The sequence below is a fragment of the Stylophora pistillata genome, chromosome 5 (genome assembly GCF_964205215.1).
Source record: "Stylophora pistillata chromosome 5, jaStyPist1.2, whole genome shotgun sequence".
In the NCBI taxonomy this organism is placed as follows: domain Eukaryota; kingdom Metazoa; phylum Cnidaria; class Anthozoa; order Scleractinia; family Pocilloporidae; genus Stylophora; species Stylophora pistillata.
Genome location: NC_142523.1, coordinates 7,416,161 through 7,440,442, shown reverse-complemented (window position 1 = coordinate 7,440,442; position 24,282 = coordinate 7,416,161). Strand labels below are relative to the sequence as shown.

General features: G+C 39.4%; 1 protein-coding gene and 1 pseudogene across 2 annotated transcripts in view; both read right to left on the bottom strand.

The window, feature by feature from the left end:
• The window catches only part of LOC148730049 (fibronectin type III domain-containing protein-like), a 69,519-nt pseudogene that overhangs the window by 38,583 nt on the left and 6,654 nt on the right, over positions 1–24,282 (bottom strand). Inside the window, exons 7-11 of the transcript XR_016001093.1 lie at positions 23,774–23,805; positions 22,733–22,846; positions 22,457–22,537; positions 21,333–21,680; positions 20,477–20,782 (exon numbers count right to left, since the gene is read on the bottom strand). The product of XR_016001093.1 is annotated as a fibronectin type III domain-containing protein-like (transcript). The remainder of the gene's footprint in view (positions 1–20,476; positions 20,783–21,332; positions 21,681–22,456; positions 22,538–22,732; positions 22,847–23,773; positions 23,806–24,282) is intronic.
• Positions 11,413–14,625, bottom strand: LOC148730050 (uncharacterized). The gene has a single exon (XM_088759798.1). It carries the CDS (start codon positions 14,623–14,625, stop codon positions 12,445–12,447), a length of 2,181 nt encoding a protein of 726 aa, XP_088615924.1. The 3' UTR covers positions 11,413–12,444.

The following is a 24,282-nucleotide window of genomic DNA, read 5'->3' as shown; positions in this document are numbered from 1 at the left end:
TCTCAGATTGGCAATTATTTCCTTGACTTTCGTGCTCGTAATGAATGATTCAGCAGTATTACTTCAAGGAAAGATAAGATGCTGGTCACTTTTGGGTTTAAAGGGTGACGTAGTCTAACATCACGCAAGACAAAATAGAGTGTCTTGTGCAAAAAAAAAAAAAAAAAAGCCAAGAATCGCCGATGAATGAGATGGCGCGTTTACGTTACCCGAGGAAGAGGTGAACCTCTTGTACCAGATCAATCATTTACGATTAAGAACGAGCTGCAATTAATCCTTTTAACTAAGCGGTTTGTTTGTATACTACGCTAGCTCTGGCTTTCGCGTGATCAAAATTGATAAACTGTACACAGCTTTTCTTTTTTTTTTTTCGATCACCCAACAACACTGGTACGCAGTGGCGATGTCCTCAAACGAAGGTCGCAAATGCGGACTGATCTTTCTCGTCCGGGGGTTGTTTCTTTTCGTCACGATACTCCTCTATAAATGACCCATCTTCTTTGAACTGTGGTCCCTCGCCGTAGTCGTCCAGGCTGTCACGGTAACTATCTCGATTATCCAAAGAGCTCTGACTTTGATAAGGTGGGGGTTTTTCCTCCCTAAAAAGACACAAGACCTCATTCATTAACCAGTACAGAAGTACGAATTCAACTATCTGGTGCCCTATGTAAGTCTAATCTAATCGAAAACCTGCTGGCCTAGAGGTTGCCGTTTTAACCCGAGTTTTAAACCTTGTAAGGTATTCTTGGACAAGAAAATCTACTCTCCACGTCCTTCTCTTTCCCTTAAAACTATATGAATGGTTGAGGGGGGTAGGGGTGGGAAAAAACACGGCGGTTAAAGTCAACACTATAACTTATAAGGAAACAAGAGCATTGAACAGGTAAGCGCATGTGTTGTACATGTGAAATGTTCAGCAAGCAACCGTGGACGATAATCCTACTCTTGTACGTTGGATTAGGAGTGATCTAATCGGCCCAAAATAACGAATATAAATATAGAGGCAAGACCGATACAACGTGGATAAGTTTTAAGACGGAGCACTATATTTCGGCTGGCCAAACCAGCCTTCTTCAGTGGGGGACCTGAAGAAGGCTGGTTTGGCCAGCCGAAATATAGTGCTCCGTCTTAAAACTTATCTACGTTATATTGGTCTTGCCTCTACATTTAGATTCGTTGGACATGTGTTCGCTGCACAAACCAGGATTAGGACCTAGACTCTTAAATTGGCGAAAATTAAACTTTGTACAAAGCAGCCTACGCTTCCAATCGCAGAAACACGGTGAAATTTAACGCAATGTTTTTTCTGTCAAAGTTATTCTTTAGTAATTGGAGTTCAATTCTCTCAAATGCACAAGCACATGCAAATACTTACCATTGGTGGTTGAAAGGGGGGCCTTCTTCTTCATCGAATGATTCCCGCTCTATGAGTTGAGCAGCTCTTTCCTTCTCTCGTTTACCAACTAAAGAGAGATAAGAAAAAGACAACTTAAGGCTTTGCGTGAGTATTAGGTAAAGCACAGCTGAATTCGTTTCCGAAGTTGTCTACTTTTAACATCAACGAAAACGGTTAAAAGTATTTTCGCCTTCGATAAAACACGATTTCAAACTCCCCTCATTTCAATTTCTGTTATTGTCTTACCTGGGTATTTTGATCTACGATGTCGGGTGTATAGCACAAGTGTGAGCAGCACAAGGAGCAGTATAGCATTAAGAACCAACAAGGCAATAAAACAAGCACTCTGGAGTATCGGAGTATATGTTCTTTGGCCAGCTGTTGTGATAAAGAGATAACAAGTTAGGACCAAATCATTCACAACTTCCTGTTGTTTCCTTCTTCTAAGGCGGGGGGGGGGGGGGTGAGGGAAGAGGGATGAAGGAAGGGGGATGAGGGAAGGGGGATGAGGGAACGGGGTGAGGGAAGGGGGGTGAGGGAAGGGGGGTGAGGGAAGGGAGGTGTGGGAAGAGGGGTGAGGGAAGGGGGTCAGGGAACGGGGGGTCAGGGAACGGGGGGTCAGGGAACGGGGGGTGAGGGAAGGGTGACGGAACGGGGGGTGAGAAAAGGGGGTGAGGGAAGGGGGATGAGGGGATGATAGGAGCCTTAAGAGGAACAGAGGATGTCAATCGATAAATTTCATGGGAAGAGGAACTGTCAGGTTGTAACAGTTCGAGTAGAGAAACCCGTATTCTCCGTCCCAAGCCTCTCAGAATGTTCCTATCATAACAGTGTTAAGGTCAACACTCGAGCTAAGAGGCGCAAACAACCGGAACATATCCCACCTTCGGTAGCACGAAGCAACTACGAGCAATTCTACTCCCCCTGCATGAGATGTCAGTCAATCGCAAGTGAACCCCTCCCACCCGCCATTTTGTTAGATTTCTCTGACAGTTCGCTGGTACCCAAGTCTCGAACCCGACCTCTTGTACATAAACACAAAGTACTTGTAGCACTTAACCGCCTCCCGGTTAGCTCAATGGATAGGGCGCTGGACTGATGTGCGGGAGGTCGAGGGTTCGAGCCCCGGCCGGACCAACACTCAAGGTCTTAAAATAATTGAGAAGAATATGCTGCCTTTCTATAACATCAAGAAATGGTTTAGATATCCTATTCTTCTCGGATAGGGACGAATAAATGGAGGTCCCGTCTCCTGCAGAGTTAGGGGTAAGAGACGTTAATTTCCCACGCACGAGAATACTGTGAGATGGATGCCCTCCCCTGGGGTGGGATGGGTGGGTTGTTGTCTTGCGTTTCATACATGAGCCTCTGGCTCGGGCAATATAGGTAACCATGCCCCACGTTAAGACATTAAACTTTGATTACTATTGATTACTATTACTTACCCAAAATTCCCGGCATGGGCCTGGCTTCAGTGATTTCACTCGGCGGACTTTCTCCCTGATCGTTTCTTGCGATGATTCTAAACTGGTATAAGGCAGACTCCAGACCACCAATCTCCAGATCAAATTCATCATTCAAGTAGTTGACCCACGATGAGTTAACAAACTCTTCATTTTCCACTAATAACAACAACAACAACATGAAGAAATCAGTCTATTATTCATGTAAAATGGAAGTACCTTTCTATGTGTTGCGATGGTAGAGGTGTAAAAAGACAATTTAGTTCATAATGTAAATTGGCCACCGTGTATAGTCTTCGAAGCTGACGTTTCGAGCGTTGGCCCCTCGACAGTTAAGCAAATTCCCCCGGTCAGAATCCTAAAAAATTTGTATAAGGTAAACTGTGAAGAAGATACATACTAATGCATGGGTGCAACTTACATTTCTGTCGGTACTGAACAAGGAATTCATGAGTGTATCCTCCACCAATACCAAAGTTGTAAATAACCCTGACTTTGTCAATTGCTGTTGGTTCAACTGTGATAGCTTTGGGCTTGGCAGGTGCTGTGGATGAAAAATATAAATAAGATTGTGTGAAGATGTTATCCCCGGGTTCAAACCATTTACTGCATTAAGATAAGTGTGTTCATTATCGTGCAAGTGCAGACATTACTCCGCTCATGGACGCGTAAGCGGACAGTTTTACTTACGGACAATTTAAATGCCTCTCAATCAAATTCTGTATCTATACAGGCGGACACTCTCTTGTGAACGGATGCAGTCATTTGTGAAATTTAAAATTGGACTTTTCGTTTATTTAAGCTCTCTTCTCGTGAGCGTACACCCCATGGATAATAATGAAAACTAGGCAATAAAATTTTTCTTGAATTTTCAAATCGACCTTATGACAGAGCAACACAACAGAGAGGATAGGTTTTGTCAAACCTCCATTTGCCCGCGAGAAAGCAAGCTCTCCGTTCCTTTGACATTAAAATGAATCAGACATAATATAGTCTTCCATAAGCGGACATTCACCTCTTTTTCTTTGGTGTCCGCTTATGGAAATAATTCTTGTAGACGGTCAGTTCTAGTAACGGACACTTTTTCCAATTCCCGAGGGTGTCCGCTTACGAGAGGGTTGACTGTAATCGAAATAATTTTCCAAATTTGTCGTGACTTACCAGATACTTTGACTGTTTTAGTGGGTATTCTCACACTTGCACCGTAACCCGCTTCGGTCTTGGCTTGTATTTCTACAACATAGTTTGTCAGCTCTTCTTGCTTTACTTCCTTGCCAATAAGGTACCTCCTCTTCGACGTTTCTAGCTCGGTCATCTCTACTGGAGTGTCTTTAGGCTCTGAACCCTTGAATTTAGCAGATCCCGCTTGGTAATTTTTAATGATTCCATTGGGTTCTACAGGCGGTTTCCACGTGACCAGGATGTACAACGCAAATGGGTACACTTTCACATCTGACGGAGGTCCAGGAACTAAAAATTAAACACACGCCAAGTTGCAACATAAGTAAAAAAAATAGTGAGATTTTAGTATTAGAAGTGGGTGCAGTAAAAACAAAGTAAAAGGGGTGCACCTATCCCGCGAGCAGGCCGACATTCTAACGCTTACAATGAAGGCACGGATTGAATACCTGCTCAAATGCGATTGGAAGCGGGGAACAAAGGAAGCAATTTCAATGCCTCTCTAGGCCTTCCAAGAACCCTCATTTGTAAAACCGCTGCATTGCATTTGCATTAGTTGACTTCAGTCTAATTTGACTTCACCTTTTCATTCGATGATCTTACGGTACCTAAAATTAAATAAATTCCCTTGTTCTGTTTCCTCATTCCAAATTCCAACAGTACCACTCAGATATATGTTAACTGTGCAGTCGCGCAGATGCAATGTAAACAAATTAAGCTACTGCAAGATTGTTTAAACATACCATCCTGCAGTGTGTCAAAATGTGTTTCATAACTTGCTGGGCCTTTCCCTCCGCTGTTGAAAGCCTTTATTACTACTGTGCAAGAGGTGTAAGGTTTCAGGTCTAAAACTGCCGTTGAAGAGGTAGTTCGCCCCTTTACATCGGTATAGTTCGCACAGCTTGGAATGGATCGTCTTCTTCTCCTTGTTTTCGCCGAAAGGATTGTGCACCAGTAAAAAATCTACAATTTTTGCACACAAGAAAAGATAAGAAACCTTCAGAGATTATCAGAGGAGCTCGACTCGACTCGACTTGACTCGACTTGACGTTTCGAGACTCAAAACACGATCCTAGTTACTTTCTCCACGGAAATACGATTATCGAGGCTTAAGTAGAGTTTACAAACGTTTGGAGCTGTTAGCTGTTTGAAACATCATCAAATCAAGATACAAAGTACAATTAACTTTTTCTCAGCCAAGAAAATTGAAGCTCACAACTTAATCTGCGATTCTCGATTTTCTTCACAATCGAGGTTGGGGTTTTGAAGTCGACATTACCAAGTTACGTTTAAACAATACAGTAAATCTATGTGTCTATGAATCTGTATTTAAATTGTTTAAATTTGTTTTACTCTATCCACATCACCGCGCTCGTTCCGACGGTCACATATAGAAATGTTAGTTTACAGTTTGTTAAGTAGCTTGTTTCCGGCTTTCAGTTAGGAAAACGGGTCGAAATAGTGAACGGCGCAAAAAACTCAGATACGAGTCGACCGACCCAGAGCTCTCTCCCTTTTTTTACTTCTCCGCTTCAATCGCTCGGTGTACTAACGCGCTTCGTTTACCAAACTAAAAAACACCTGGACCATGCTAAGAGTAAGCTGGCCCCTGACTCCCATGAGTGACCAAGAGAGAATTTCTCCTTACAATATCAATACAATATCCAGCAGAAAAACTATGAGAATAAAGAAAAAATCAGCTGATTAACTGTCTAACGGACTATCAACTGATCCAGCTCCAAATTCTCCATACTAACACCATAAGAATTGTGTGGCAGACAGTAAGGAGAATTGCTAATGAGATCTTGGGAGTGAAAGAGTTAGGTCCCTTACCCTATATCCATCAACACTTCCTCTAGCCGGGGCATCAACAGGCTGCCATAAAAGCTCCACATTGCGCGCTTGTATTTTCCCCACCTTCACATCTTTCGGTTGGCCTTCAGGTGGTTCTTGGCCAGAACGGGATCGTTCGATGGCACTAAAGGGTCCTGGGCCCAAATTGTTCCCGGCGCGAATCCTAAACTCCCAAAGCTCATAGTGCCCAGGATTGTCGATTTTAAAGGAGGACCCTTCAGCAAGGATTCTGGTATCTTCCCATTTATCAGGAAAATCTTCATTCGCCGGTTCTACGACTTTTTTGTACTCCAAGAAATAGTGAAATCCGGGTCCGTTCCAGTACGCCTTTGGCAATTTCTGCCAAATTAAAAAAAATTCTTCAATCAATTCAAATGAAAATGGTCCAAATTCTACAGAGCGTTTTTCGATCCACTGTCGTCAAACTAAAACCAAAATTATCACAGCAGCCAGTCAGAAGAAAGGAAAATACGTCCAAGAGCCAATGAGAATTCAAATTAAAGATGATCACATGGCCGAGAGCGCGGGAAAACGCGGGCGACCAAGTCGGGACTGGTTTTAGGTTTGCATTTGATTGGTTGAGAAAGTGGCGGGAGTTTCCTGGACCAATCACAGAGCAAAGTAAAGCAATGCCAAAGCAATCCAGGATTATTTTTAAGTCACGTGGTGAGCTTCGGTAAATCAAAAGGTACTTACCGTCCAAGCAATAGCAAGTTCATTGGCCCCCTTTGGTACTCCACGCAAGTTCTCTGGGAATCTCTCTGGAGCTGTAAGGAATGCAGGCAGAAGTCACGAATAAGCTTTGTGTTCGAAAAATCTCGAGTTTTCCTTCTCCCTAGTTTTGTTTCCTTTTACGGATTTCTAAGGACGTTTCAATTTCTTTCGCTTATTTGGCGAGACAGAGTTGGTTCCTATGAAATGCAGGAAATTGGCGCATGGGCACCCAAAATTGATCCCCTCGCGCAAGCATTGCGTTTGACCGCTGTGTTCGCACACAGAAACACAAACACACCTGACTGAGATGTTCTACAAATTCCAGGCTCTGTGGATAAACTAGGACGACTTGGGCCAAAACTGTTTACAGCTCTCATGCGGAAGCGCAGAGTCGACCAGCCGGTAAGGTTAAGCAAGACGGATATTGCATTGGGGTTTGTCTCATTGTACAGGAGATAAAACACATCCGGTTCATGGTTCGATTCTTGTTCAACCAGGAAGTGCAAAATGGGAGCATCATCGGAGGGGATGGTAATCCATTCGAGTACTGTTGTCCGATCGATGCACGTTTTCTCGTTTACTTTCAGGCCCACTGGAGGGAACGGAACTCCTGAAGAAAAAAAAAAAGGAAGATGCGGTTAAATACTGCAGATAAGTTAGTGAACAATAGTTGACCTAATTAACCACTTGAGGACTGCGATTTGTTTCTCTCTTACTTCTATTTCTACTTCCAGATCTGTCAATAACTACCTCTTACAAGCTGTGTTCAAGTATCCACAACTGGAATGAGACGATCTTCAAAGTTCAAATGCTCGTTGGGGGTGGGAGGGGGTAACGTTGAAACTTTGAATTACTCGATTTTTTATTAAGACCAAACCTTTAACATAAACTTTAGCTGATGCCTGGTCTTCCGACTTCCTAGGCTCAGGCGTGTAAGCGACGCAGGTGTAAATGCCAGCGTCGTTAACACTTATATCGGAGATTTTTAAAACGTTTTCTTCTTCCAACCACTCTATCTTTGAGTTGTACTGAACAACTGCATTATCTCTCCTCCAGTAATACTTCAGTTCCAGTCTTGAATCGGCCTCAGCCCGGCAACGAAGGTCAATATTAACGCGCTCTAGAACAATCTTGTCGTCTGGTTTAACTGTAATTCGTGTTTTTTCTGTGACAAAGAAAACAATAGACAAACCCCTTGACTCCCATAACTGACTTACACAGAATTTCTCCCTAACGACAAATTCTTAATACTAACATCTTAAGAATTGAATGGCATACAGTACGGAGATTTATTCATGAGATCTTGGAAGTGATATGGTTTTTAACTCCCATGTGTGACCAAGACAGAATTTCTTCTTGCAATATCAATACTATCAATCATTAATATCAAGCAGACAGTTGATGAGAATAAAGAAAAGCATCACTTAGGGGATTATTAGTTTGATCCAATACCAAATTCTTAAAACTAGATCTTGGGAGTAATAAAGTAAATCCAACAGAACCAAACAATGCTTTTATTCTTTCTACGGAGAGGATGTTCCTGTCTATAAATATGACTTTCTAACCAAAAACAGTTGCTGCCCCAACATCCTCGGTCGTGTTGAAGATGTTCCTGGCTTTACAACGATATTCGCCCTTATCATTCTCAGTAGCAACATTGATCAACAAGACGCCATCTTTCTGAACTATGTAGCGTCCACCAGTTGTGATCTTTTCTCCATTTCTGAGCCACTCAAATGTTGGAGGAGGAGCAGCTTCTGGTTCGCATTTTAGAACGCCTTGACTATTCTTGAACAAGTAAAAGGGACCCAGAGGATTGTTTAAAAACGTGGGTGCTTTAGCTGAAAAAACAAATGCAAATCGGAATCACTAAAATGCACTAAGTTGTTTGAATTAACCCTGTGTTCCTCTATGCGTGACTAGCATCTAATTTCTCCTTACAATATCACCCCTGAATCACACATTAAGGTCAGGAGAATCAAGGAAATGATCACCAACTAGACATGCTCTAGAATAAGAATAAGCAAGCTGACGCTAGGGTGTAAATGAGAAACACTTCAGCTACTCACCGCGGATATACATCCAAGTGGATGACGCAATCATTCCATGCTTGTTTTCTGCAACACACTGGTAAACACCATCCTCCTACAGTCTAGCATTTTGGATCCTCAACTTGTCATCATCTATTACGACATATTGACTGTGGAATTCAAGATAGGGAATGATTTGACTTTTTTTCCCAGCAATCTGATCACTTCTTCCTACGAGAATAGTCCAGTTCTATGCCTTAGGCCGAAAAAAAGCACCAGCTGAATGTCACCCACATTGCCAATTCGCATTAAAAAAAACAGAGTTACAAAATTGGCCGTTATAATGGTAGGGAATGTAATCTAGCAGCGCTATCACTGAGACAGAATTCAGGCCCTTACTGAAATATGAGCATTTATTAGAAGTATAGGAGTGCTTATTATAACGTAACCAAAGTAAAGCGCGCGCTCTGATTGGTCAATTCAACGTCCACCATTTGCCCATGGGTGTTCGCTGCTGACGTGAGCAAACGACAAAGACTAGTTTTCCACGCGCTTGTTTTTTCTGGTCGCACCAGATTTGTTTCATAAATTTAAAACTGTTTTGCTACAATGTATCAATGTTATGTTATAAAACAAATGGTAAACGCCACAGTGTACACTATTGAGTTATGGATGCACTTGGGAGGTTTACTAAGCACTCAAGAAGCTAGAGTCGCTCTCGGCTACGGCCTCGCGAGACTCTTACGCTTCTTTCGTGCTTAGCAACCTCCCACGTGCATCCATAACTCAACAGTGTACGCTGTGGTGTTTACCATTAATTTTGTTAATTGGGGTGAGGGTGCTGACTCAATAGGGGTGCAAACTCAAGCGCGATGCATACCACAGAGAGAGCGCTTATTGTGATGGGGCTGCTAATCAAATCATTGCAGCATACTCCATATGTACCGGCTAGAGAGGCTCTACCTCTAGACAGTGCATGCTAATGAGTACAAAAGCCACCAGCTCAGCCAGTATTTACTTACTTTGATGAGAGAATTCTCTTTCCATCTTTGTACCACTTGAAAGAGGGCACAGGATCAGCATATACATCGCAAAGCAACGAGCCATTCCCTTGAATCTCTACCTCCAACTTCCAACTGGGAGCTTTGATGCGCCACCGCGGAGCGACTAGCCAAAAAAGGAAGAAATTTGTTCTTTAGCTTACAGTACTGACAGAAAATTTTCAACTTTCATGTCAGCATTAACCTTTTAGCCCCTAAGACTGATTAACATCTAATTTCTCCTTGCAATATCATCCCTGAATCACACATTAAAGTAAGGAGAATAAAGGAAATGATCAACAACTAAAACAAGCTTTTGATTGTTAAACAAATTCTCCTTGTCAGCACCTTAGGAAATGTATAGAGAACGGTATGGAGAATTACGATGGCCCAGAAGGGTCACAGTCCAGTTTTAATTTTTGACAGTCCAGTTTTAATTTTTGACAGTCCAGTTTTATTTTTTGACAGTCCAGTTTTATTTTTTTTTAACAGTCCAGTTTTATTTTTTTTTGACAGTCCAGTTTTATTTTTTTTGACAGTCCAGTTTTATTTTTTGACAGTCCAGTTTTATTTTTTTTGACAGTCCAGTTTTATTTTTTGAGTACCCAAAAAATAAAACTGGACTGTGACACATGCATGGGTCACAGTCCAGTTTTATTTCTTGGGTACCCAAAAAATAAAACTGGACTGTGACACATGCATGGGTCACAGTCCAGTTTTATTTTTTGAGTAGTCACCAGATCTCTCTCGATGTGTTGCATGTTGCGCGTGTTGTTTGTTTGGCGGCCATTTTGTACGATGGACGCTATTATAAGACAAACTGTGCGGGAGGAGTTGAGGCGCTCCAATTCTATTGAATCAGAAACGGTGTCCTCTGTTAGCCAACATAATAGTGGCCAAATTGAAGAAGGGTCGGTCTCGGCGGGATCGACACCGAATACATTTTCATCGCGAACGTTCAACCGACTATCTGGTCTTCTGAACCGAATTCGGCATGGCAGTAGAGGCAAAAGCAGTTCAAACAAGAAGCGGAAAATTGAAAAGCAGCATAGGGTACAAGTAAGATGCATGCATTATGACCAAACTAAGAAAAAGTTTGTTACTGTTCGTCAAAAGAATGGCGGTGGCAATCGCTTTATAACATATACTGATGCAGATCCACTGAAGATGGAAGAGCTTTATCAAGTTGCTGAAATGTGGAATCAACATCAAATAGCATCAAGCAAATTTGGTAACAGCACTGGTCCTAGAGGAAAACCCGACTGCATGTATTTCCTGCCCCACCTCTATAACACAGAGGACTTCAAAGAAGACATTGATCTCCATGAACTAGAAGAGTTTAATGATAATTCAACCATGTGTTCCGCTGATTTTAGTGAAGAGTTTGATGAGTTTGCTTTAATAGTTATGAATGTTCTTGGACTGAGCTTACCACAAGATGTTAACGAAGGACTTGATCTCTATCTGCGACTAATTCAAGAGATTGACAGGTTAACGTAATAAATGAGCTTTTCTGATGCAGTGCTAGGTTTCCAGACTTTCTTGGTTCAACTGACCTGTCGTAATTGGATAGACGTACAGAGAAGAGGTACTTTTAAGTATCTATTATCTCTCCTCTGCAAATCTATCTCAAAAACATCTTCATGGCCTGCTCTTTTGCCAAGAGTTATATTACTGTTGCACTTCTTTCTGTAAAAACAGAATGCTTATGATATGAAAATAAAACAAAACGCAAACACTGGAAAATCTCAATATCCTTTAATAATAGCATACACATCTTGGAATATTCTGTCCAAGCGCATACTGACAACTTAATAACCAAAATCCAAAAGAACTGGCACCAAGCCATCTGCCCTCACGTTTTCCCTCTCTAACTCTCCTGAACATTCAAGCTTTGCTTTGCTTTGCTTAAGCCTTTTCAAGGCAGCAAATCATTTTTAACTGAAGCATTGTGTGATAGTCACATAAACTGGAAAGGGACAAGGCAAATGAATTGGGTCAGTTACTCAAATGTGAACTGAACATGTATAACATACTTCTTAGTTACCTAATTGATGAGCAAACTTAACCCAACATGTGAGGCATTGTTCTTGTCTTAATGATTACAGTAAGGGAACCGCAAAGAACATAAGGGAGTACATATGGTTTAATTACAAACAGTGCTATCTATCTCAAGATTGAAAACCTGTCACATGCAGAAAAAATAAATGCTTCAGAACAATGTTTGTTCTGTCTTGTTTGCTTGTTTTTTTTGCATTTTTTAGAGTATGGACTGAAAGAATGTTGACATAATGAAGAGGATTGACTTGGGAAATAAATTCTTTAGTCAGTCCATTCTTTTCATGGTTAGCATTGTTTCCCTCCCAATCCTTAAACAAAACATGTAAAAAAACAAACAAAGAGCCAAACCAAAAGTAGGCAATTGAGCTAAGACAACAAGAGCAGATAAATAAATGCCAAGTTATTCATAATCATCACAGGGCTATGCAACCCTCCTTGGGTGAAGGTTGCAGAGGAAACAACACAACAATATCAGGTCATTTGGTCAATAACAGGCAAATAATTCCTACTATAACCAAAATTAACACAACCAGGTACAAATCAAGGAAGAAAATCAAGGTTCTAAACAAAATTTCCCCTCACAATTTGATAGTATGAATTCATTGAGGCGTTTCCCTTCCTCAAAGTAAAACTATAAGAAATATTTAATACTACATGTAGTCACGAGTGTGAATTTGCATGATGACAATGCGGCTTGAAGAGTTAACTCACATAATGTCCATTTCCCAGCTACTTTTTTCCAAAATATTATTGAACTGCTGTCTCAATTCAACAAAATTGGAATAAGTGGAAGGCAGTTCCAGAAGCGGCCCACACGTGTGAGCTATAGGTCTGGAACTAGCACCTTCCAGTCTGGTAAAGGAGACTTCAATCTTGTTGGTAATTAAGACATCAGAAGCTGTTGTGAACCTTAAGAACTGGACTAGTTTTGCATTGTCTAATCCTCGTATGTATCTTTGCAGAAATTTTAGCGCATCTCGTTCTGCTTCAGTGTTTGGCTGTGCTTCAAGTGAATTAAGAACTTTCTTGTTTGTTGGATTAATTCTATCATAAAAGCCTTGGATACCTGCAATAGTCTGAAACTGTGGATACTGTTTCAGCTCTTGGACAATAGGCTGCCAGGTGGCAACCATGACATGAGGTTTCTGTAGCAGCTCCTGATTGGCAATCTCTACAAGCACTTTCTTGATATTCTCTGGACTGAACTGTGACCTACAATTGAATCTCTCTAAGAAATCAAACAAATCATCATTTTCATCTGCAAAGTCAGCTTTTCCAAGAAAATTTGTAACTAGCTCTTCTTCAACAGGAGAAAAGTATTTAATGAAAGACTCAAGAACAATGCCTTCAGGAACTTCTGCATCAAACAGGCAGTAGCACATGAAAGCCTTTGATAAGAACAAAGGGAAGTAGGAAACTGATCTAAACCCCTTCACCAAAATTCGACCAATAGCTCCCCACTCCTTAATGAAATGATCATGCCTCACAAAGGGTACTCTTTCTCTTTCCCCTATTGTCATGCTATTTGCAAACTCCTTCCAGAATAAAGAGAAAACTTCTCTTGAAACTCCAACACCCACACCCTCTTCTTTTTGCCCCCTCTCATTGATAATTGTAAACACTAACTCAGATTGCAACATTTTCTCATCTTTAAAATGCTCAATCATATCTTTACAAATACATGAACGATGAACTGTTAGTGAAAGCCCCTGCCCGGCAATTTCACCATTTTCTGAAACTATGCATTGAGCTGATTCTCTTGCCATACCAACTGTAGGTAATTGGACATAACCTCCCTCTTCAAGCACTCCACAAGGCCCGTCCACAGTGCTAGGGGACACTTCGTCCTCACTTGGTGAAACAAGCCTTTGATCTTGAGTATCTTGACTTTGCACAGTTGGATGACAGGTGTCTCGTTGAAAATGGGCCAAACGGAGCTCTCTCATTTCATGCACAGACACTGGACTAATAAAGGAAGTCAACTGATCATTTGCATGAATGCTTTCGGGCTGAAACTCTTCAGGTTGTCCAGTGTCAACTGAATCGGCCATGAGACTTTGCTGGTACTCGAGGTCCTGCTCACAACGGACACAGTTTTGTCCTTTCTCAAAAGAACAGCTACAGACATTGTACACCTCCCTATCATCAGATTTAGTAGTACATGCCGTTACTGATACTGTGACAGAACTTACTTTTGTGGATGACGTGTTGTCTGTGTTCGTCGCCTCAACGTAATTGCTGTCTTCAAATTCATCACCCATAAGATGTCGTGGTTGGGTGCGTAGGTAAAAGTAAGTGGAGGAAGGACACAATCCATTACTCTTCAGGTAGTCTTCCACAGTTCCTTTACCAGGAAAATCGAAAATTGCCACCCCCGTTGTGTCACAGATCCATTTGTTCATTTCCTCCATATGACCAGCAAAACTGTTCTTTCCACCAGGGAAAAACAACGCACACGCCCTCTCCACAAGCTCTTCCATCTTCAGTGGATCTGCATCAGTATATGTTATAAAGCGATTGCCACCGCCATTCTTTTGACGAACAGTAACAAACTTTTTCTTAGTTTGGTCATAATGCATGCATCTTACTTGTACCCTATGCTGCTTTTCAATTTTCCGCTTCTTGTTTGAACTGCTTTTGCCTCTACTGCCATGCCGAATTCGGTTCAGAAGACCAGATAGTCGGTTAACCGTTCGCGATGAAAATGTATTCGGTGTCGATCCCGCCGAGACCGACCCTTCTTCAATTTGGCCACTATTATGTTGGCTAACAGAAGACACCGTTTCTGATTCAATAGAATTGGAGCGCCTCAACTCCTCCCGCACAGTTTGTCTTATAATAGCGTCCATCGTACAAAATGGCCCCCAAACAAACAACACGCGCAACATGCAACACATCGAGAGAGGTCTGGTGACTACTCAAAAAATAAAACTGGACTGTGACCCATGCATGTGTCACAGTCCAGTTTTATTTTTTGGGTACCCAAGAAATAAAACTGGACTGTGACGCATGGGTCACAGTCCAGTTTTATTTTTTGGGTACCCAAAAAATAAAACTGGACTGTGATCCAAAAAATAAAACTGGACTGTCAAAAAAAATAAAACTGGACTGTCAAAAAATAAAACTGGACTGTCAAAAAAAATAAAACTGGACTGTCAAAAAAAATAAAACTGGACTGTCAAAAAAAATAAAACTGGACTGTCGAAAAAAATAAAACTGGACTGTCAAAAAATAAAACTGGACTGTCAAAAATTAAAACTGGACTGTGACCCTTCTGGGCCATCGTAGAGAATAAAGGCTGGTAGTTTCGAAAGATACTGTTTGGGGCTGCGTCGGTGGGGGTAACGAAATAATTTGGATATATCAACAAAGTTGAAATGGTAAATTGGCCACCGCAACGATTACAAAAGCTGACGTTTCGAGCGTTAGCCCTTCGTCGGAGCGAATAGAGGAATTGTGGGTTGTGTGTGCTTTTAAAGGCAGAAAATGGAGCTACGTTATTGGGGGGAACATGGCAACGAGAAAAACAAGAATAAATTAGTGGAATGAAAAGCGTTCGCTGATCCCTGTGGGATTTAGACTACCGGTTTGAAAGATGAGCTTTTGTTGAAGATTTTTACGGCTTTCCGTGCTACCTAAGTGTAAGGAAAGACCGCAGATTGCCATATGTTGCTTAGAATGATTAGGTAAATTAAAATGCCTAGCGACTGGTTTCGATGTGTCCTTGTCATTCCTTTCCACGTCTCGAAGGTGTTCTCGGAATCGGTCACCTAGTCTTCTGCCTGTTTCGCCGATGTATTTCTTTTTGCAATAAGTGCAAGTTATGCAATAGATTACATTGGCCGAGGTGCACGTGAAGTGATCGATGATTTTAATGGATCGTTTAGGTTCCGATATTTTATCAGTGTTGTGAATGAAAGGACACGTTTTGCATCGTGCACGAGCGCATTTCAAAGTGCCTGGTTGGTCATTAGTCTGAAAGAACTTCTGACCAAAAAATTGCCAATGTTTTTGTCGCGTTTGAATGAAATGAGTGGAGGCTGCGAAAAGATAGTGCTTGTCTCTGGATCGTTTTGAAGTAATTTAAAGTTTTTAAGAATGATGGATTTAACTGAGTGGTTGTGAGGGTGAAACGTGAGAGTGAATGGAATGAGGTCGGAATCTAACTTATGCGACGTTTGTAGTGCTGAATGTCGATCAATAAGTTCGGCGCGGTGGTAACCCGCTTGAACGACAGAAACAGGGTAACCATGTTTATCGAAAAACTGGCATATTGACTCTGATTTGTGGTGGAAATCAGAGTCATCACTACATAAACGACGAAGTCTTAGAAACTGAGAAAAAGGAATGGAATTCTTAACGTGAGATGGATGCGAAGACGAATATAACAAGTGATTATGCGAGTCTGTAGGTTTGTCATACACACTAGTGCTTAAACCGTTACCTTCAATTGAAACTTTGATGTCTAAAAAGGATAAGGTATATTTCAGAGTATGGAGAATATGCATACTGATGTTAAGTACTTTTTTCTATGTTTCCATGGCCTTCTTTAACTCTTTCACTCCTTGTGAGCACTTATGTCCCGAAATGCACACATTAACAAAAATGGGCAGATTTGACAAAATTTAATCAAACCAAGTGAATGTTCATGGATTTGACGATTTTGGCAAATTGTTGTCAAATTTGTCAAATCGAAATTTTGGCTGAAAACCTAAGGAGAATACTTATGTGTAAAAATAATGTTAAACACCAGAGGGGGGAGGGGAGGGGGTCCTAAAATTCTCAAAGGTGTGCTCTCTACCCCCATTACATTTATATTTTTTTAGTTGTGCCTACAGTACATGTTGCTTACACTATTTTAAATGTTAAAATCTAGTAAATATTTACACATTCCTGTAAGCAGATAATCTCTCATGAGCCGGCAGACAGGGGCATTTCCGAAAGTAGAAATTGGATTTTTCTTTTGTTTATACATGCTCTCTCGTAAGCATGCAGACACACAATACATAATAATTGACTTTTGCACTGAAATTTGTTTTTAAATTTCCAATCAACAAAAATACTACCTCTAGCAGAACACAACAGTAGGAACTGTGTCTATCAAATTTCCACATCTCAGCAAAGGAAACTGTCCATTCAGTAGGTATTATCAGTAGTCCAATATAACAGTGGTAGTGCCACATTTATTATGGCCATGCACATTCATCATGGTGGACATCCAATTCCCAAGGGTGTCCCGTAGCAAAAGAGTTGACTTTACAGTCAAACATATATGTACCATGTGTATTACCATGCATACCTTCAACTTTCAGATTTATTTTGTGACTCAGAGGGTTCCCACTGTTCACTGAATTCTCTGCCTCACATGTGTACTTGGTAGATTCATGTTTGTCTTTCCCTACGTCAATGATTTTCAACTGCCGTCCAAAGAAAATGTCTGGGATGTCATAGCTATTTTGCCCTTTTGTAATTTTCTGACCATCTTTCTTCCAAGTTATTTTTGGAGCAGGCCTAGGAGTTTTTAAAGATAAAGTATCAAGTATTAGAAATAGTAAGTGAAAGGATACTAATGTCCTCACCCTTAAACTACTGAGATCTGATTGTTACTTGTAATATTATTCTCCTCTCTAAGTGTTACACATTACTTTGTAAATAATTTCTACCTAGTAAGTATAAGTATTGTCATCACCTTTTCGAAGGATAATTTTTGGATATTTAAGGGAGAAGTTACATGTTCCATCACTTCTGGGACTCACAGAGAGTTACGAACAGTATGGAAAAACTACATGATAAAGAGCACAAAAATCATGGACAATCATGTCAGAATACAAGATGGATTCCTAAGGGGAAAGTGGTTCAGGTTAAATCAAATTACACCATACGGCTCTCAATGTCAACAAAACAGAGAAATCCACCAAATTATTTCTGCATGATACTTTTTGTTCCACCTGTACCCACAAACAAAAACAAAACACAACCAATTCGAAAACTTCAACCCTGAAATAAGTGATTAACAAATCTGTCAGAAAAAAAAAAAACATTCTGCAAAATTACATGTACAAGAACATGCCAGTGCCAATGAGAGTACAAAATGATTGGAAATAACTGATATCAAGACCTTGGGAGAGAAAGGGTTTCAATTTCTTTTGGCAAACCATCAATAACTAGATCACCTTCCAACAGCCAGGCAGTAAAGAGTCTTGTTTCTTCTTTCTACAGCTATTTCAAGACTTTTTGACAATGAATTTACTTCCCAGGAAGGTGTTCTTTGCATCCCAGGGTCAACTAAACATCAAACATAAAAGAAATAAAATACAATAATAAACAGTAATAACACTAGACCTATACACATAGATGTACACATATATGTATGCTGACAAATTTAATGATAGAAACTATGATCATAATAGTTAGCGACAGTAATGATAATAACAATGACAAAAACAACAATAATGTAAATGCTGATGTATTCAGAGAATAACACGGGCATGCTCAGTGAAAAAAGAATGCCAAGTGCTCCCAATAGGAATCAAACCAACATGTACTGCGACCTTCTAGTTGATACTTCAGATGCTCCACCACTCTACTCTACTCCATAGGAGGCTCATCGCAGGCTACAATTATATCAAGTGTTTGTTTCTTTTACCATCATATGCTTTAAAATTATCCATTAATTGCTTAATATTAGTATAAATTAGCTTTACTGTAGTTTATGTATTTGTTAACACAGCAATGTGGTTGTAACATAAGATACATAAAATACAAGTACAGCACTGGCATCAGGAACAGCAGTATTACAGACTGATGTGCCATATTGCATGCAATTGACATAAATTATGTGCATGTCATGTGCAAGTAAAAGAAATACACAAAAATATGTGTATAAAAATTACATGCAAATTCTTCATAGTGCATGTGAAATTTTACTCGCAGAGTTTCCTGTAAAAGAGGGCAGAGTATTTACCGCTGAACATCTATTACTAGCCGAAGTGGTAAAAATTAAGTGGCTTTTTCTTGCAGAAAAATGTTGCATGTCTAACAGCACTGCTGGTTTTTGAAGAATGCATACAATTTCGACTTTGCATTTCAAAGTTTCACAAAGAGGTTTTGTCATCTGAATATCACAAATTGGCTGGCTCACCTCATGTTTGCATTTGTTTACATTTCACTTTCATTTCATGTTTAGTTTGAACAAGTGGAATTAATTCTGAAAATGATAAGGCTGCCACAAATCACCACTGCCAAAGCGACTATAACTATAAATTACATGTAAGAGTAAAGACATACTACCCTGTTTTTCATTCGTTTTCCTCTAACCATTTGATTTTTGTTGGTGAATGAGCACATTGCCAAATCTATTTTAGGATCATGCTAAAACGCATGATTGTGTGTTCGCCTTTTTCACCCGCCCCTTGATCTGAATGTAAGACCAACACTTTTGTACCCACAGCATATTACCTTTGTGGTATAAGGCATCGATGTTTTTGCCCAAACAAACTTAAAATATCCTGCCAGCATCAATGAACTGTGTTGTGGTTTTAAACACTTGCTACTTCATTCCCCGCAGCATCCAGTTTCACCTTTAAATGCTTGATTTTTTATGTTTATAACCAGAGAAAGATGTGTTTTAAATTCTCATGACACTTGCTGTTGAGTTTGTTTTTTCGCACACCATAAGTACATGTTTCATTTTTTAACATGTAATTTTTAGAATATTGAAAACATGTGGGTCTTACTTTACAGTAGTCCAGCTTTACTAAAAGTTTTGCTTTGCTGTTGTTAAAATACAATTCTGTTGATCTTTACTGTATTGCTGGCAGGGTAATATTTTTCACCAACTGCATTTTTAAAAATGTGAAAACAATCACGGGAACAGAATCCAAAATAACACACATTTGACCCTACATGCATGAAAGTGTATAAAACTTCCTTCTTGAATATTAATATTGACATGTATGCTTGAAGTACTCCCATTTACAGTGGAATCTAACCTTTTGCTTTTCTACTGCGTGCCATCGCTCAAACCGAGCTAGCATATTGAATGTCTAAATCAAAGCACCACAAGTTCTGATTTTGGTTATTTTTGGTTATGTCACATGATCTCAAGCATTTCCATCGCTCGTTTGCTCATTGCAGGTAAAACTTTTGATTTTTAATCAATCGAATCTGGGATACCCCCATAAAGGAAATTTCACTTAACGTGGTTTGAAATGAGGGGGAAAAGTTTAAAAGATGAAAGCAATGCGATGATAAAACCTCACTCTAAGAACACATATGCAAGGCTCAATTTCTTAAACATTGAAATACAGACTGACTAAGATTCTAACTTCCACTGTTAAATTCATGTTCACAGCTAGGTAGAAAATACACGCAAGCCGCATGTAATGGACATAGAAATTTTTACTTGACTAAAATTAAAGCAGACTGCGTGTACTTTAAGTTAGGTGAAATAATTTGTGTAAAATTTTACACGCGCATAACCTTCACATAAATCCACCATCTTGCATCCAATTTATGCATGTACAGGTGCTGCCATTCCTACAGCCATTACTGTATGTATGCTCATTTGAGGCATCTGGGTCTGTAAACAGACTAGTTTAAAAACACCTCTGCTCTTTCTCTGAGATACTGACAGCTCCATGGTAAGCTAGGACACATTTTGTACATTTATAAAAACTAAAGCACTGTGAGCATAAATAAAATTAGAAAGATGTAAAATATTATAATAACTATTTTCACCTTGACTGCTTCTAGTCACAGTCAGAAGGCCAGATTGGTAGATGGTATTTGCTGCAACAATGGTACAAGCAATTCCTTTCAATGCTGAGATTTTGTCCACATCAGTTTGATTGATGAACATGATGTGTAGTGTTCCAACTGGGGTTATGGCTATATGTTTATCTCTGTTAAGCTGGATGTTTTCCTTATTTGCCCAAGTATAAGAAGCACCATAACTGCCACCATGTGGTGGGCAATTAAAAGAAAAAGGATCCCCAAGATTCACTGTCTTTTCAATGTCTGTTTTATCGACAAAATCATCAACATCTAAAGGAAATGAAGAATATTAACATAAATTCCAAAATTAACAGATCCACAAAACAGTGCTGAATATTTAAATTCATTATAACACTTGTTCAAAATACCAACTTCAACTTGTTTTGGGCAAGCTACTGATATAACCCTTTTCTCAAAAATTCATGTCTGGCAAACTTCATTGCAGGAAACAAGAGAGTCTAAATTAGGATTGGTTTTAATTTTTAAAGATGACACCAGCTGTAACAAACTTTCAGAAGGTCTAATCAGAGGGTTCTTACTTCTGCTCTTAACATTTTCAAGTATAAAGTTGACAAATTAAGGCAGCAGTACATGAATGTCACATCAGCACTATTCAGGACAGTTCTTGTATTCATTAGCCAGTTTGACCAAAACCTTAAGTGATCAGGACCTCAATCAGATGCTTGGACATCAGCAAGACAATTTCCTTCCCTCCCCTCCTCCCGCCTATATTTTTTAATTATCAGTTTAATACCCTGTCACTCATTTGAGGCTGACATTTAATTAAGGTCCACCACCTGAGCAAACATTTGTCACTTACATGTTACTGCAACTTGCACCTTTCTACTGAATGTTTCTTTGTTGGCAGTGGGGTCCTTGACAAAACATTGGTAGTTTCCACTATTCTCAGCTTCCAGGTAACTTCCAGTTAATGAACCATCAGCACCAAGTGTGTACTTGGCACTTGGAAAAGTAATATCAGTTTCATTATGCTGCCATCGCCACTCTAGTGGGTTGTCTCCCAGTGCATCTCATGGGAGTCTAAAGCCCCAGTTCTCAGAAGTATCAAACTTTTTGCCAGACTTAACTACTTCTGGCTTAATCAAATTCCCTTCAAAGAAACCTACAATTCTAGGAGGGGCGGGTTGTGGCTGAAAAACACCTTGACCTGGAATAATAAAAACACCCACAATCAATACAAAAAGATATGATTTAAGACCAAAACAGTTATCTTCACCAAATACCAAATTGCTTCCTTTTTCCTGTGTTGCCTTTACATCATATTCAATATTCATAACCCACAAGCACATGACTGTAACTACGCAATGCATATTTAATGTTCACAGTTGACACAAAATGATTTGAGAATGTACTCTATATACTAATTCTTGCATAATATTGACTAAATGGTGCATATCATCTTTCAGTTTTATCCATGGCTCACTAATGTTCAATACATATTTTACATTCAGACTACTCGGCCCAGTCTCCACAAGGCTTGACTGTGCCCGACCATTCCATTCACAAGAGACTTAGGGATTACAATTGGTCCACCAAACTCACACAGGGTGCCCAGACAAACGATGAGTCTGGTTGTTTATTCGAAATATAAAGGAATGTATGGGAGAATATTGAAGAGTCTTATTATCGTAAACAAGCAAGTGAGGTAGGTTTACATTTATTTTGAGCTTTAACTCAGACATTTCATGATATAAGTTTACGATAATAAGACTCTTTAATATTCTCCCAGACATTCCTTTATTTTTCGAATAAACAATGAGACTCGTTGCTTGTCTGGGCTCCCTGTGCAAACTCATAAGGATAATTGACATCAGCAGTAGGTCATTGGAATAAACAAGTGAAAGGTACAGGCTGTTAAATCTATACAAAAAAATGTTACATTATTACAATAATTGCAGATTTATCAAAATCAACAAAAATTACCCTTTGTAAGAGTTGCAATGCTAGAAATCCAAAATAATAAAGTCAAATGCCACATTGCAAAGAATTGATAACACTGCAGGCCTAGAAGAAAATTAGTAACATTCACTATTAATAACACTTAATTGTCATCTACAGGTAAACCTAATGACAGAATATGAAAAAATATGACAGAATATATGGTATGCCCCCCTTCTGGGTCTGTACATTTTGGTCATCTGGCACTGGGCAGCATTCTGCACAAACACCCCCCAGAAATCTTGTTCTTAATCAACTTACCACTAATGTTAATAAGTCCTTGGTTTGTTGATTGTCTGTCTTCCTCATTGGAGGTTGATACATGCTCTATTGGTCTTTCCATTTGAATTTGGTTGTGAACTACTGGGTTCCTAACTAGGATTAAAAATCAGTTTTAAAAACCAATCAAAACAATGTACTTTATCAGAAGCTATTTTCATCGATGTTGGATTCAACAGAACACTCATTTTTGGTTCTAGACTCTTACTATTTTTGAAAAAATCCTGCTGTTTCAAATCTAATCATCTTCAATCCTTTAACTGGGAAGTTCTGACTCTTAATTCTCCTCTCTAGCTGCCAGACATTTTCTTGTAAATTTAAGTCACAAGATTTTGGTGTTTAAGATCAAGATAACAATTTCTACCTGATAATAACTTTAAGTATTTTTTTAAGCTGATAACTGGATAATGTTACTTTGGATATTACAGGAAGACGTTACAGGACTGTACATGTTAGGAACTTCCAGGGAGTTAAAGAGTTAATTAGCTTTAATTGACGCTTTTGTTAATCAATAAGAGTCTCACTGGAAACATGATGCAATGGACAATCTAAGAGCAAAAACTACGGCTAATTATGCATCAAGCATTTGAGACCCATAATGATGCAACAGTCCACCTCTAGAACCTGAGGCATTTAATTTATTACCAATTTATATAGCGTGTATTTACTTGTGGTGCTGATCAATAGCACTTACATGTTGTTGTTAAGGTTGAGATTGGACATCAGCATTTTTTCATTTTATCGTCAGGCATTCATCCCATGTCTGGCCTTGAATCAATGCAATTTTACCTTTTCCCAACGAGCTTGCCTCTTTCCATTTACATGTAGGATGACATTCTTTCAACATGCATATATCCCTATGCAACTTGTGTAAAACTATTCTAATTACAAGCTGAGCATTAAATCATAGGCATTGATTGCAATGCTTAATATTTGGAATCATTAATGCACATTGTACCTTGAAGTTTGAGGTTTATTTGTAGAATATTTTTATAATAAAATGCTAGTGAAGATAAAACTAACCTGCTGGCTTTGTTTCTTGCTGACTGTTTTTTCTGAGTGAGGAATTCAAATAAATTATATATTATATTCAGAAAACATATTAGCTACATCTCAAAAACCAGGTGGCTAGAAACAGTTTTGTAATACACCTTATATAACACCTACATTCTTGCAGTCAAACTAATTTCACAAATACTTTGATGAAAGTATTAAATTTTAAAATAGACGGAATGGCATGGCAATTACTAAATTATATTATGTTAATTTTACGGGGGGAATTGCAACAAACAGTACTTAGGGATGGTCTCAGAAAATTCTTGATAGATTTTCTCACAACTTCAGGATTTCCTTTCTTGAGATAAATTATGGTCATCCTGCTGCAAATTTTAACAAATTAAATATAGCCCTTTCAAAATTGTCACACCATAAGGTTTACTCTTGACTTTTCAGCTTCTACAAGAAATATCACTTTCATTTTATGATTGGGACCACATGACAGCCACATTTAATTTGAAACTGACCACACAAAA